The 12704-nt window shown below is 42.6% G+C and overlaps 1 protein-coding gene across 1 annotated transcript; it reads left to right on the top strand.

The window, feature by feature from the left end:
- The first annotated feature begins 51 nt into the window (after positions 1-51).
- Positions 52-12700, top strand: CCDC47 (coiled-coil domain containing 47). Its single transcript, XM_075036266.1, has 13 exons — positions 52-315; positions 2525-2790; positions 2920-3027; positions 4382-4556; positions 4879-5000; positions 5640-5705; positions 6600-6701; positions 7579-7689; positions 8267-8352; positions 9676-9734; positions 10388-10497; positions 10658-10825; positions 11132-12700. Exons 2-13 carry the CDS (start codon positions 2530-2532, stop codon positions 11210-11212), a joined length of 1449 nt encoding a protein of 482 aa, XP_074892367.1. The 5' UTR covers positions 52-315; positions 2525-2529; the 3' UTR covers positions 11213-12700.
- The last annotated feature ends 4 nt before the right edge of the window (positions 12701-12704 follow it).

Genomic DNA, 12704 nt, shown 5'->3' with positions numbered 1-12704 from the left:
GAAGCCGCGGGAGGAGGGCGATAGAACCGGGCAAAGGCGTGAGCGTCCCGGACCGCCCTCGCCGGCAAACCCCGGGGGTGGTGGGGCCCGGCTTCTCCCTCAGCGGCGAGGCTTGCGTGTTCTCCTTCCCACCGCCCACGCGTGTATACCCACGCACACCTGCGCCCACGCAGCCCGGGCGGCCGCCGCGGGCAGCCCGCAGTGCGCATGCTCCCCGTTACGCAAAGCACGCAGGCTGCGCCGTTTGCGGCCGCGGCGGGCGCTGAACGGAGGCCGAGGGCCGGGCCTAAGCGGCGGCGCCGCCGCGTGACTCAGGTAACGCGGCCCCGGGCCGGGTCCCGCGTCCCACGCTCCCCCCCCTCGCGACGGCTGCCCCGCGTCCTGCCGGGGATGGGGCACCCCGTTCCCGCCTCCCCCGGGGGTCGGCTGTCCGGGAAAACCTCACTCTCTCCCCTTTCCCACCCTCGGCCCCGTAGTGCCCCCGGGAGGGGCGGCCTGGCCCCGAGGTCACTGGGCGTGGGGGGGGTCGGGGGTCTGTGCTGTGTCCCGCGGGGGCGGGAGACGCTGGGAGCCGGGCTGGGGGGAGGCATGGGACCCTTCTGGGGGTGAGGGTGGGAAGGGGGGAGCGGGCGTGTGGGGCAGGGCTGTGGGGAGTCGGCCGGGGGGGGCTGGGGGGAAGGACCCCCCGGGCCGGTGCCGTGGCGGTGGGACGACACGGAGCTAATCTTAGTCTCGCTAACCTTGACTTGTGTCCCTGCAAGGAGCCAGGGGGATCCGCGGTACGGCCGCCGAGCAGCACCTGTGGTGGGCGTCCGTGCTTTAGGCTGGGGGGGGGGTGGTGGGGATGACGGTGGGGGCCCGACCTGCTGGGACCCGGTGCCCGCTCCGTTCCCTCTCGCCTGTGCGGAGAGCGGTGGATGAAACCGGCTCCTCTTGCAAGGGAAAGTCGGCGGCATGTGGATCGTGGAGGGCCTGCCAAAGCCAATTCTGCTTGGTGGAGTCGTTTGTACTTAGAACCCGGAGACGGCCGGGTTAGGAGCGTGTTCTGGTTTTCACCCGTCTCTAGTTCAGCTGTTTCTTTGGCATCAGCTGCAGAAGTTTATTTGGCGTGAGGCTTTGTGCAGTTGTGGGGTCTTTTGAAAGTGGATATACTCAAATAATCTCGAAATTGTTATTGTGAAACTGTTGGGGTGTGGTTGAGCAGGTGGTTCCGTTGTCCTGGTGCTTTTAACCTCAATGCAAATTCTATCATATGTAAATAGCATTTTGTTTTTCTGTTTAAATTCACATAAAGTTGTAATGTACCCAAACAAAGTGCGAAATTCCTGGGCGCTGCCTGGCTGTACTTTCCATCTGGGTTAATGTTCCTGTGAACATTCGGGTTTTTGCTAGAATGAGAAGTGTTTGACAAAGGCGTTTATTTTAGCTGTCCTTGTCATTCGTAGCAGTGGGTTCCCTGCATGTGGTACTCAGAGGAGCGCTGGTCTAATTTAGAAACAAATCGTTTCTATTTCAAGTTTTTAAGAGAACAGTCTCATTAACATTCAAATTCCCACTCAGATCTGGTTGCGGGAAGGAGTAAAATGAGTCTTACTGCCAAGTCTGATGCAAGCGATCCTCCGTAGCTGTCTGTGAAACACAGCCGTTAGGGTTATTACTGCCTTTTCAGGCTCTTAGTTTGGACCTTGCTGATGGTCCCCGCAATCTGAGTGGGAGTCTGGGACTGTTCCGAGATCAAGCAGAAAAGACGTAGGAAGCTGAGGGGAAAAAAAGGGGGAACTGAAAAACTCTCTGCAGGTTTCTGGGAGATCTGGGGAGAGAGCTTTGGTCTCATGAGCCCCAGCTTACTTTGTTGTTTTGGGGACTAGTGCAATATCCGTCCTCTTCCTGGTTTTTTTTTTGTAGTGCTTACAACAAAAGGTCTCTATCTTTAAACAGAAATGGTGCTGGGATGCTGTAGGACCTGATTCCAAGCATGCAGTCTAGAAAATCAAAGATGAGCACTTTTAAACTAGCAGAGGCTATCAGAGCATTGCTGTTTAAAGTAAATGAATTAAGTGCATTTTAAGATTTCCTGTTGTTGTTACACATTCATTGATCTGACTGTGTCTAATTGCTAATTAATAACAACTGTAGGCACAGTGTGTGGTCTTTGAAATGAGCTGGCAGTGCTGACTGACTGAGAGATGCTATTGGAGAGTCAGTTTTATAGTGGAATATCTCTGCTTGCAGAACTTGCTCATCTGAACAGCTTGGCCAGATGTGAACTTGCTGCTGCGTCAGCTGTTCCTGCTACAAGCAAGAAAGTCTAGAACCTCACCTTCAAAGTTATTTTTTCTTGTAAGAGTATTCACTTTCTTTATACAGAAGATGGCAAGATCAGGCACAGGTTTACTTCTCTCTCTGGTCTGACCCTGATAGCGTTTTTAAATTGTTCATGGAAGCTGGGCATTCCTGGAGGTGTGATGTAACAGAATCGGTAAGGATTTTTTGCAATGTTTGATTTTTCTTTTTTTTTTTTCAGTGAAAATGAAGAATTTGTATATTTTTATTGTTGTCCTGTTCATCCCATGGAGTTTTTCTTTGGCAAAGTATGATGAATTTGAGGATGGAGATGACATTATGGAATATGATGATAATGACTTTGCTGAATTTGAAGATGTTAATGAAGATGCTGTCACAGAGTCTCCTCAGAGGATCATCACTACAGAAGACGATGAAGAAGAAGCCACTATAGAGCTTGAAGGTCAGGATGAGAACCAGGAAGACTTTGATGATGCAGATGCACAGGTAATGCCTCATCTCCTTTCTCTATGTGTTTCCTAATACTATATCTACACCTTTCTTTCTCACCTTATCTTTTTGGATTTTGCTCACCAGGCTTTGGATTTTCATGCCGTTTGTGATTCTGTCCTTTAGGAAGGTGATACCGAGAGTGAACCGTATGATGATGAGGAGTTTGAAGGCTATGAAGAGAAACCTGATGCATCTCATAGCAAAAATAAAGACCCCATAACAATAGTTAATGTAGGTATAAATGTTGATCTGCTTTCTATTTGGTGTTTCATCACTTTATTTTTTTAAGGTGGTACGCCAATAATGTCATTAGTGTAAAAAAGTATACGTAAGAGAGAATCTGTCCTAAAGAATTTGCTGTTTGAATTAACAAGAGACAGTGCAGAAATGTGACTAAGTGTGGACATGAGAAATGCCTGAAATAATGCAACAGGATAGCAGCAGAATACGATCCAGGTGTGCCAGGTCCCAATTCCATGCTCTTCTGCATTCGTGTTTGCTACTCTAAATAGCAAGTCTTGAAGTAAAACTTCCAGGGCAGGTGCCTTTGGTCTGTTGATCTCTTATTTTAAGCTGCTAGAACTCCCATCCTTGGATCAATGCTGTATTCTGTATTCAAACTGAGAATTGGGACTGGAGTATAGATCAGGACATTCTTCATTAAAACATTCCTTTTGAAACATAGTTTTGACCAAAGCATTTTATGACTTAGCTTCTTTTACCCATATGACTATGGGGGAGAAGTAGAGGAGCTAGAGTGATGACCTTAATTTAATCCAGAGAAAAAACATACATCCCAGAATGTCCGGGTGCTTTGTCAACACATCAAGAAGAGGTTGCAATGACGGTATGCTTACAATAAACATAGCGTATTTTTAGCTTGTCTATGGCTAAAGTTTCAGATTAGAAATTGACTCCTCTGATTGTTTTTGAAGCCAGTCTTTCTGTCCACCTTGTATCACCTTCTTGTTGCCTCCCAAGAGAGTCTTTTATAGAATGATCACATGCTTGAGGCCTGCATTTTTATTATCCCTAAGATCTCTTTTTAAGTATTATGGCTGACCTGGGTAGTGAAAATTAAGGTTTGGGGACTTTTTTGACTCAAGGGTGATACAGCATAGCAGAATGGCTAGTTAATCTCTAAAGATGGCTTCCCTGCTCCCCCATGCAGCCTGTGGCTCTTGGTGGCATCCTGAAAATGCTCCCGGACATTGGGTATTACTTTATCATGTAACTTCTGTTGCAGTCTATCTGATAATGCTGTGATGGGCAGGGCATCAAGCCCAAATAATCAGTGGCTGAAATGCTGGGCTGTTGACTACTCTTGAGGGATACGTGCTAGCACGGGCTCACTTGGAAGAGAGAAGTATTTTGTTTGTATTAGCCAGGTATTTTGGCAATGCTATCATCAGTTGTTTCCTGCGTGACTACTGTGTCCCAGTAGAGCCAAAAGCATTATGTAGGCTTAGCTCTGTCCTGTCGCCTTTGTGAAGCTTCTCCAGTACTCTGTGTTTTCCAAATTGTTTGTCTATATGGAATCCGTTCGTTCAATGTGTAAAAGACAGTCTCCATTCACTTACCATAGGTCCCTGCTCACCTTCAAAACAGCTGGGAGAGTTACTACATGGAGATCCTGATGGTAACGGGTCTTCTTGCTTACATCATGAATTACATCATTGGGAAGAACAAAAACAACCGTCTGGCTCATGCATGGTTCAATACTCACAGGGAGCTGCTAGAAAGTAACTTTGCTCTTGTTGGTGAGTTCCATAATGACTAGGATCCATTGTTAGTTTATTTGAATAATGTGGGTTTTAAACTGGCATGTAGGCTATAGAGAAGAGTAACCTTTTCTATGCAGATGCATGGTAGTACTAATGACAGCTCTGTGTGTAGACAATTAGTGTGCCAGTCTCACAGTGCTGAAATTAGGTTATAGTGGTGTTATATAAATTATTCAGAAACATCACAGTGATACTGAAGTAATCCAGCAACAACTGAGTTCTAAGCCTACTGCTGAACTTTGGTGTTTAAACTTGTGATTTTTAGATTGTAGTTCTCTTTCACTGTTGTTTCCTTCAGGGGATGATGGTACTAATAAAGAAGCTACAAGCACTGGGAAACTAAATCAAGAAAATGAACACATATATAACTTGTGGTGCTCTGGAAGGGTGTGCTGTGAAGGAATGCTCATCCAGCTAAAGGTAAGGAAGAGGGAGTTTGTAGTACTGTTTACCTGTCACCAGTTTTCAGGTTCTAGAGGCTTTTCCATTCCAGTGCGAGCAACAAGGAGTCTCAGCTTGACTTTTTCGCCCACATTCAGATACAAGGTACTGAATGTGCACACATGAAGGGAAGACTGGTCGGACTAAAGATCCTTACAGGCCTGTATTCTGCCCACCCAAGTAGGTAAGAGTGAATGCTTACAGAAAGGGTATAGAAACCAGAAGTATAGTGTAAACAGAGGTAACTGTAGGCTGAAGAGCCCAGCTGCCATTTAGAGAGACTTTAGCATATTGGAGGAATGAACCAAGAGGATTCCAAGGAAGTACAACAAAGACAAATACAAAGTCCTGCACATGGGATGGGACAGCCCCGCACGCTGGTTCAGCTCCTAACTTCAGGGAACAAGGCCCCGAGAAACTCATATAATGCAGAAAGTAGGCCTGCTTCTGAGCAGCATAGGTGACTTCCAAAGGGCCCTTCAAAGTTAAATTATTCTCTGAAAAACATCTACTTATAACTGTCCTATTTTTCCTTAAGCCCCACTGCTATCTGCCAATGAAGTACTGCATTCTAGGTATATTCAGCTATCCTCTTTGTTTACAAACTTGTGTTTTTAGTTTCTCAAGAGACAAGACCTACTGAATGTTCTTGCACGCATGATGAGGCCAGCTTCTGACCAAGTGGTATGTACTCAGCCCTTTAGATTAGCTGTGATAAATTGTTGCATTCCTTCGGTTCTGTTCTGCTGCTTTTGATCGTTCTCATGACACACGAGTGAACTGCCAGGTGTCTTTCTATAGTATTCCGTATCTTCCAGTTCAGTAACTGTCGAAACAATCTGAAAGAATAATTCGTATTTCTTTTCTGCCTGTGAAATGTACACTGCTGATAACTGGAAATTGTTTTATCTAGGGGTTTTATTGTTTGAGTGGTTTTGTGAATAGTCTGTCATGCTTCAAGACCTCATCTTGATAAAAAGTGGTTTTACAATCTGAAGTACTTAATGATTGTTCTTCTGTCTGTTCAGGCAGACTGAACAGAGCTGCTTACTGTGTATGCTGGTCTGGATATTGTATCTCGTAATGTTACTTTTTTGCCTTGCCCCTTGCTCTTGGATATGAGGGTAATGTCTAACTGCATAAATACAAAGAGAGGCTACCTTTGGAAGAACAGTGGCTGTGTGCACAGTGCATACTCTTTCCATGTATCTATAATTGTATTTACTTGTATCTATTAAAAATATTTAATTTAGATGTGGGCAGTTGCTCATAAGCAATGGATAGCTGCAGTGCAAGTGAGTCTTACAACTCTGTTGTTCTAGTCACCGTCATTACACTATAGCATTATAGCAGAATACTGAATTGAGTATTCAATATAATTAAAAAGCTACCTTACCATAAGACACACTAAGAAGCTTTAAATCAATAACCTTTTTCTTACCTGTGTATAGCCTCGATTAGTCTTTCTTCTTATGAATCAAAGTGTCAGACAAACATTGAAGTCATATTTGGTCAGTAGTCTGAAGGCAGAGTACATCGTATACATCTGATCAGGGCTAATAATGTTCTGTCCCACAGCAAATAAAAGTAACAATGAATGATGAAGATATGGACACGTATGTGTTTGCTGTTGGAACGAGAAAAGCACTGGTGCGACTTCAGAAGGAGATGCAGGACTTGGTATGTATGTTCACACTGGGAATACTGATATGATAAGTAATAGCATATAAGAACCTCTAGTCTGTAGATTGCTTATTTTCCTGGGAACAGCTGAAAACTTGTGACTGACCTGTTGGAATTAGTGTGTGGGGAAAAGACATTTTTGTCTGATGGATGAAAGTCTAATGCCATCAAACATCTGAAGTTCTAGCCAGCTGCTGTCAGAACTGCAAGAAAAGAGACAATTGAAGGCAGCTTACATCTTCCTTTTGGTGTATAGCTCATTTAAGAGAAGGCTGACGTATATTGTCAGGATACACACCAGTGTCACTTCACCTCATTTAATTTGCACTAATGACTTTTCAAGGATTGAAAAGTAAACTTAATTGGTGATATGTGATGTGGAAAGTTCGGGTCTAAGTCCTCTGCTTTTATGTGATCTGAAGTTAAAACTTTCCATATATTCAAGCCCTGAAGCTTGGAAAGAATCCAGTGATAACAAGCAGTGGTTTGCAAATCTTTTCTCTCATAACTTGTCTCAAGTAACAGGTCTGAAGTGTGGTTGGTAGGATGCCAGTTGTTTTTGTTCTGTTATGAAACAATGCAAGCAAAATGCCTTAATCCACTTTGAGCATTCCAGCATGGATGTATTAGAACCATTTTATCTTTTTCCTTAAAGTACTGACTATTGAAGGGAAATACTAACTTAAAGACTATTGATACCGCATGCTTTGCTTTATGCTTGAAATGTGCCCAGCCAGACTGAGTGACCGAGTGTATTTTTTATTGTTTTTTTTCAGGTACTTTTGGGGTACCACTGTGCTGTATCAGTTCAGTCTGATAAGATACTTAGAAGCCTCTGTTTTTTATTTCTTTCCCTTTGTTCTCTTTGAAACAGAGTGAGTTCTGCAGTGATAAGCCTAAGTCTGGTGCAAAATACGGGCTTCCAGATTCGCTGGCTATCTTGTCAGAGATGGGGGAGGTCACAGAGGGAATGATGGACGCTAAGGTAATCTTGAATGAATTAGTACAAATCTTCCTTGGTAACCCTGGCACCTGCAGCCTATGCAAAAAAGTTCTAATCTTTATCTCCTGTAAATATCACAACAGGAGAGCCAAATAGCCCTAGTGAGATCTAGAGAAGTCAAGACCCTAAGGAAGCGTAAGGGCTGGAAGAAGGATGTTATTCTCACGTTTATTCCTTTTACATAGCAACTGTTAGTCTAACATGAACTGCAGACTTAAAACTGCCTTTCAGAGCCTGGAAGTTAGCTTCAACGGCCAGTTCGAAGGAGGGTGTTGATGGTATGTCTGCAGGTCCTCAGAGCTGACATGTTATCAAATGAATTGGAAAATCCCAAATGAGAGTTATATAGTATCTGAGTTGCTCACATTAATTCCATGCATTGAAGCCCATTCTAGCAAAAGCTAAAAAAAAATTGACAGTTTAAATTACAGAGTCATTGTGGCAAGCTGAGCACAGCAATTTTCTAAGTGATATATGGACTCTTTGGCAAACCCATATGGAGTGGGTAGGCTGCAGATGGATCGGTGTTGGGAAAAACTAACCCCAGTTTCTCTTTTAGATGATACATTTCCTCACACACTATGCTGACAAGATTGAGTCCGTCCAATTCTCGGACCAGTTCTCCGGTCCAAAACTTATGCAAGAGTACGTATAAAGCTAGATCTCTCTTCCCAGTAGCTATTGTAACACTAAGCAAAATAGAGGCTGACAAACTTGTTTGCAGTGTGAAGCCTGCTGGAATGTACACAAAGAGAAATTGGGAGCTAAGGTAAAACAGGTGAATAAATACACTCCCAATGCTTCCAAATGCTGCATTAGTTTAGAAGATCAAGATGCTGTATTACCTTAATATTTATTTTTGTGTGCTGGTTATGCTGTAGTTTGGGCAGCTACAAATTTCAGATAACATCTGGCAGCTAGTGTACACGGCTGCATGGAAAGCAACTGAGTAATCCCACTGAAGGTATAGGGCGTGTTAGAGTTTAAGGGCCAAGAAATAACACTGCAGGAGGAGAACTCAACACATTAACTCAGATGCTATTTGGATGCATTAAGAACTAGGTTTAAGCAAAGTCTGCAGTGTGAAAAAAAAAATTAAGGCTGCTTTCCCTTCCCTAGCTGATATGTCTAAACCTTCTGTTGTTGAATCCATCGCTTGGGTACTTTTGTTCAGGTTGATTCTCAGCTGTGCTTCAGAAATACACAGATGCAGTACCTCTTCTGTTTCTCTAAGCCTCCTAGTCTTGAGGTGCTTTTAGCTGCTGCTTCAGAATTGCAAGTGGTGGGTGATTTCTCTTGTCTGAATTACCATGTAGGTTTTTGCAAGGGTGTATTATGCTCACAGGCATATAAATAAGTGATCTGTATCAGAACTTGAAACTGTCCTCCAAAAAAGAACATACTTTGATTTAATTATAAGACAGCAGTATATGTACCTTTGTACTGAAATTGCTAGGCTTTGGAAGATCTGTGAAATGTAGGTCTGACTTTCTTACATTAGAATACTGTGGGGTTTGGGGCAGTGAAGACTTGAATTCTTTAGAAAATGTTTTGGTTTTTAGTTTTGTGTTTTGTTTTGTTTTTCCTAACTAGTATTTATAGAAGATCTGTAGTAGTATAAACAGCAGGGCATATGTAAAATGGAATGTCATTAAAAATACACCAGCCTTCTTAGGGCTCAGATGCCGGAGCTCAGATGACTTCTGACAGTCAGATTAGATGGTGCTGTTAGTATGTTTTTGCATTAATGCCTTTTCACTGGATGCTTTTGAGTAAAACACTTCAGGAATCTGAAAAATTTTAAACTTTAAATTTGGGTTACAGCCAGGCTTTTAATCTTGTTTATTTTATTCAAGTAGTTTGCAAGTGTCTCTTGGTTCTTGGTGAGGTTTTCCCTAACAATGTTAGGTATTTTGTATGCCTGTATTTTTCTTCACTCATTCCGGCCACTTTTTTCTTTCCTACCAGGGAGGGTCAGCTTACAAAACTGCCCGAAACTAAAAAGACACTTTTGTTTACATTTAACGGTAGGAGAACTGGTGTACCTGTGTGTATGTGTATCTGTGGGAGTGTTGTGTTTTATTTGTGCAAGTCACATGCTCAAGTTCTGTCACCTATGGAAGACAATATATGATGAATTACTTCAGTGCATGTAACAGGATCATTGACTGGTTAACCAGTGAACAGAAGGCAGTACTAACACCGGGGACTGAGCAGCATATCGTCATAATAATAGGATACTCAATCTTGCTATTGTTGATCTTAGTTCATACTCGTATGTCGACTGGTGGTTGTATTAGGTCATCATTGGAAGATGGCTAGTTTTTAAGTCACATGCCTTGCAGTTTAGGCTTGCAGAGTTACTTGGTTAACCCTGGTTTGAAATAAAAACAGCCTGTTGGGAGGCTATTCTAGAAAAGGCCCATAGTTCTCTTCAAAATTCAAGGCCGTAGCTCCAAGTGAAACTAATGTCAGAGTCTGAATTCGGCCCTTATGTTTGTATTCCGTACTACTAAAACTAAGAAGGATTGTGGGGGGGAAATGTGCCTGTCACTGTCCTGAAGAGGACGATAATAACATCTTTCTTTCATGAATGGTGTGAGCAATAAGGAAGGAGGGTTACAGCAAGTAGAAAAATCCTGCCAACCTCTCTGAATTAACAAGAAACTCTTTATTTCAGTGCCTGGTTCAGGCAACACTTCCCCAAAGGACATGGAGTCTTTGCTGCCTCTGATGAGCATGGTGATCTACTCTATTGACAAAGCAAAGAAGTTCCGTCTGAACAGAGAAGTAAGTAGTGTGTATTTTTCTGTCTTCTGAATATTGTATGAAATGGCAACCATTAATCTTACAATTGGGAGCCTTATGTTTCCAATATGACTACCAGAGATACTGCATCCTGCTCATGGGGAAATCTGTATTAACTGTGTTTGCTTTTCTCTGTGAAAAGGGTAAACAAAAAGCTGACAAGAACAGGGCTCGTGTGGAAGAGAACTTCCTTAAACTGACTCACGTGCAAAGGCAGGAGGCTGCCCAGTCCCGTCGAGAAGAGAAAAAACGGGCAGAGAAAGAGCGAATCATGAATGAAGAGGATCCTGAAAAACAGCGTCGGCTGGAGGTGAGATGGATTTTCAGATTGTTACAAGCTACCGGCAAATTTCTCCTATGATATTGCCAGGGCTGCCTGTAGGTACACCAGCAATGGCCGACTTTGATTTCTTATTTGCTGGAAGGCAGACAACTTTCAGGGTATGTGCTGTTGCTTTCTGAAACATGCGAAGGCTCCCAGTGTGGAGCCAGCTCATGTGGTTAGAGATGTGAACCCAAGTACTGGAGGTGATTTTTGTTTGGCTTTTCTGAAATGATCAGTTTGCTCTTTGAAGACATCATCAATATTCATTCAGATCTCTGTCCCTGCCTACAGGAAGCCGCTTTGCGGCGTGAGCAGAAGAAACTTGAGAAGAAGCAGATGAAGATGAAGCAAATCAAAGTGAAAGCTATGTGACTCCATTGTGAGAAGCGTCTCAGTGCCACCTGCAGAATTGTAATTCACAGGGTACAAAGACCTACTTAACTCCATAATCCTATGCTTCTTTGAACACTAGTAGCCATTAAGAGAAATGTTCCTTGCATTGGTGTTACTTATTTAAGTATTACAGCAACATGCAGGTGTATGTAGAGAGCTTTGTCTCGGCAGTTTTATTCCAGGTGGTATAAATTTTTGCTACTTGTCTGTTTAAAAAAAATTGCAATATTCTTGAATGCTCTTTGTCATTTGTTCTTTAAAAACAGAAGATTGTAAACCTGTCCACGTGTGCTGGCAACATATTCATGCTTTGGTTTTAAACTTTGGTTTTAGTTATTGGGAGGGAAGGGAGAAAAATTTAAGGGGAGGAAAACTGCACAATAATCATTTACTGTGCATTTATTTGCATCAAGCTTGTAAAGGCACAAAACTTAGAGCCTTCCATACACAGTATGGATTCTTCAGGGATTTAAGCCCAGTAGAATAGAAGTGATTTTTATTTTCTTTTTTTACAAACAAGGGACTGAAACAGTATTACGTCACCTGTGGGCGATTGGCATATGTATGAAACATATAGATGGGTTAGATACGAGGGAATGGAATACATGAACAGTTTCCTACTTGTGGTTTTGAATGCTGCAAGGTTAATACAATGTGAAGTTTGTAATGTCAGCGTGGTGTTCCTTCAGGAGTGAGCGCATGGTGATTTAACAGCTTCAACTAGCCTTCCTTGAATATTTTTAACTGTACAAGTTTGCCTCAAACTTTTCTCTTGATCTCAGCAGCTGCTGCCTAGTTCACTTCAGCCAGAAGCTAGATTCAGTGAAGTATCTGCAATTGCCAATTTCCCCAAGCAAGTAAAAACGTTTCAGAGGACACATATCCTCTTCATCTGGTAAATGATCAGGTTTTTGAATATAAATGGGGAGAATGAAGTGAATGCCCTTGTGCAAGCACTTCGCTAACTGAGAGAGCTCTGCATTTTATAAATGCTTCCTGTCTAGAAGGAATTTTATTGTTGCTTTTAACAGTTTTGGGGGGAAAAATGTCTTGCATTTTCTTGTTCGATATTTTGTGCAAACTTGGTTCTGAGGCAATAAGAATGAGCTGCTGTTGAAACAGCAATTGCTTAAACTTCTTGTTCCAGCATGGGATACTTCACACTGATTTAAATGCAAATGTCTGTAACCTGATACATGCAAATACTTTAATTTTATAATGGTTGGTAAAATTATTTAAAACCAAAACTAATGTCGATTATGTGAAATTTTAGCACTATTTAGCTTTAAAGATTAATACGGTATTGTTTCACAAAGTTCTTTGAAAGGAAATACTAGTTTGTGCTCTTTCGAGTAAGTGGACAGCTTTCCTGAAGTCCCATACGTTTGTGGGCCACGGCAGCTAATTTTGTAATATGAACATTCAACTGAACAATCTAATGAAGAGTAAAATATAATTGAAACACTCCACT

The sequence above is a fragment of the Buteo buteo genome, chromosome 9 (assembly GCF_964188355.1).
Source record: "Buteo buteo chromosome 9, bButBut1.hap1.1, whole genome shotgun sequence".
NCBI lineage: Eukaryota > Metazoa > Chordata > Aves > Accipitriformes > Accipitridae > Buteo > Buteo buteo.
The sequence above is the reverse complement of the archived record's forward strand: the minus strand, read 5'-3'. Positions and strand labels throughout refer to the sequence as shown.

What these genes read in the sequence shown, in the direction of transcription:
- CCDC47 (XM_075036266.1), top strand. Translation starts at nt 2,530, where the DNA reads ATGAAGAATTTGTATATTTTTATTGTTGTCCTGTTCATCCCATGGAGT. An exon ending in AGAAGGAGATGCAGGACTTG is followed by an intron (nt 6,702 to 7,578) that starts GTATGTATGTTC and finishes TCTTTGAAACAG; the next exon opens with AGTGAGTTCTGCAGTGATAA. An exon ending in AGGGAATGATGGACGCTAAG is followed by an intron (nt 7,690 to 8,266) that starts GTAATCTTGAAT and finishes TTTCTCTTTTAG; the next exon opens with ATGATACATTTCCTCACACA.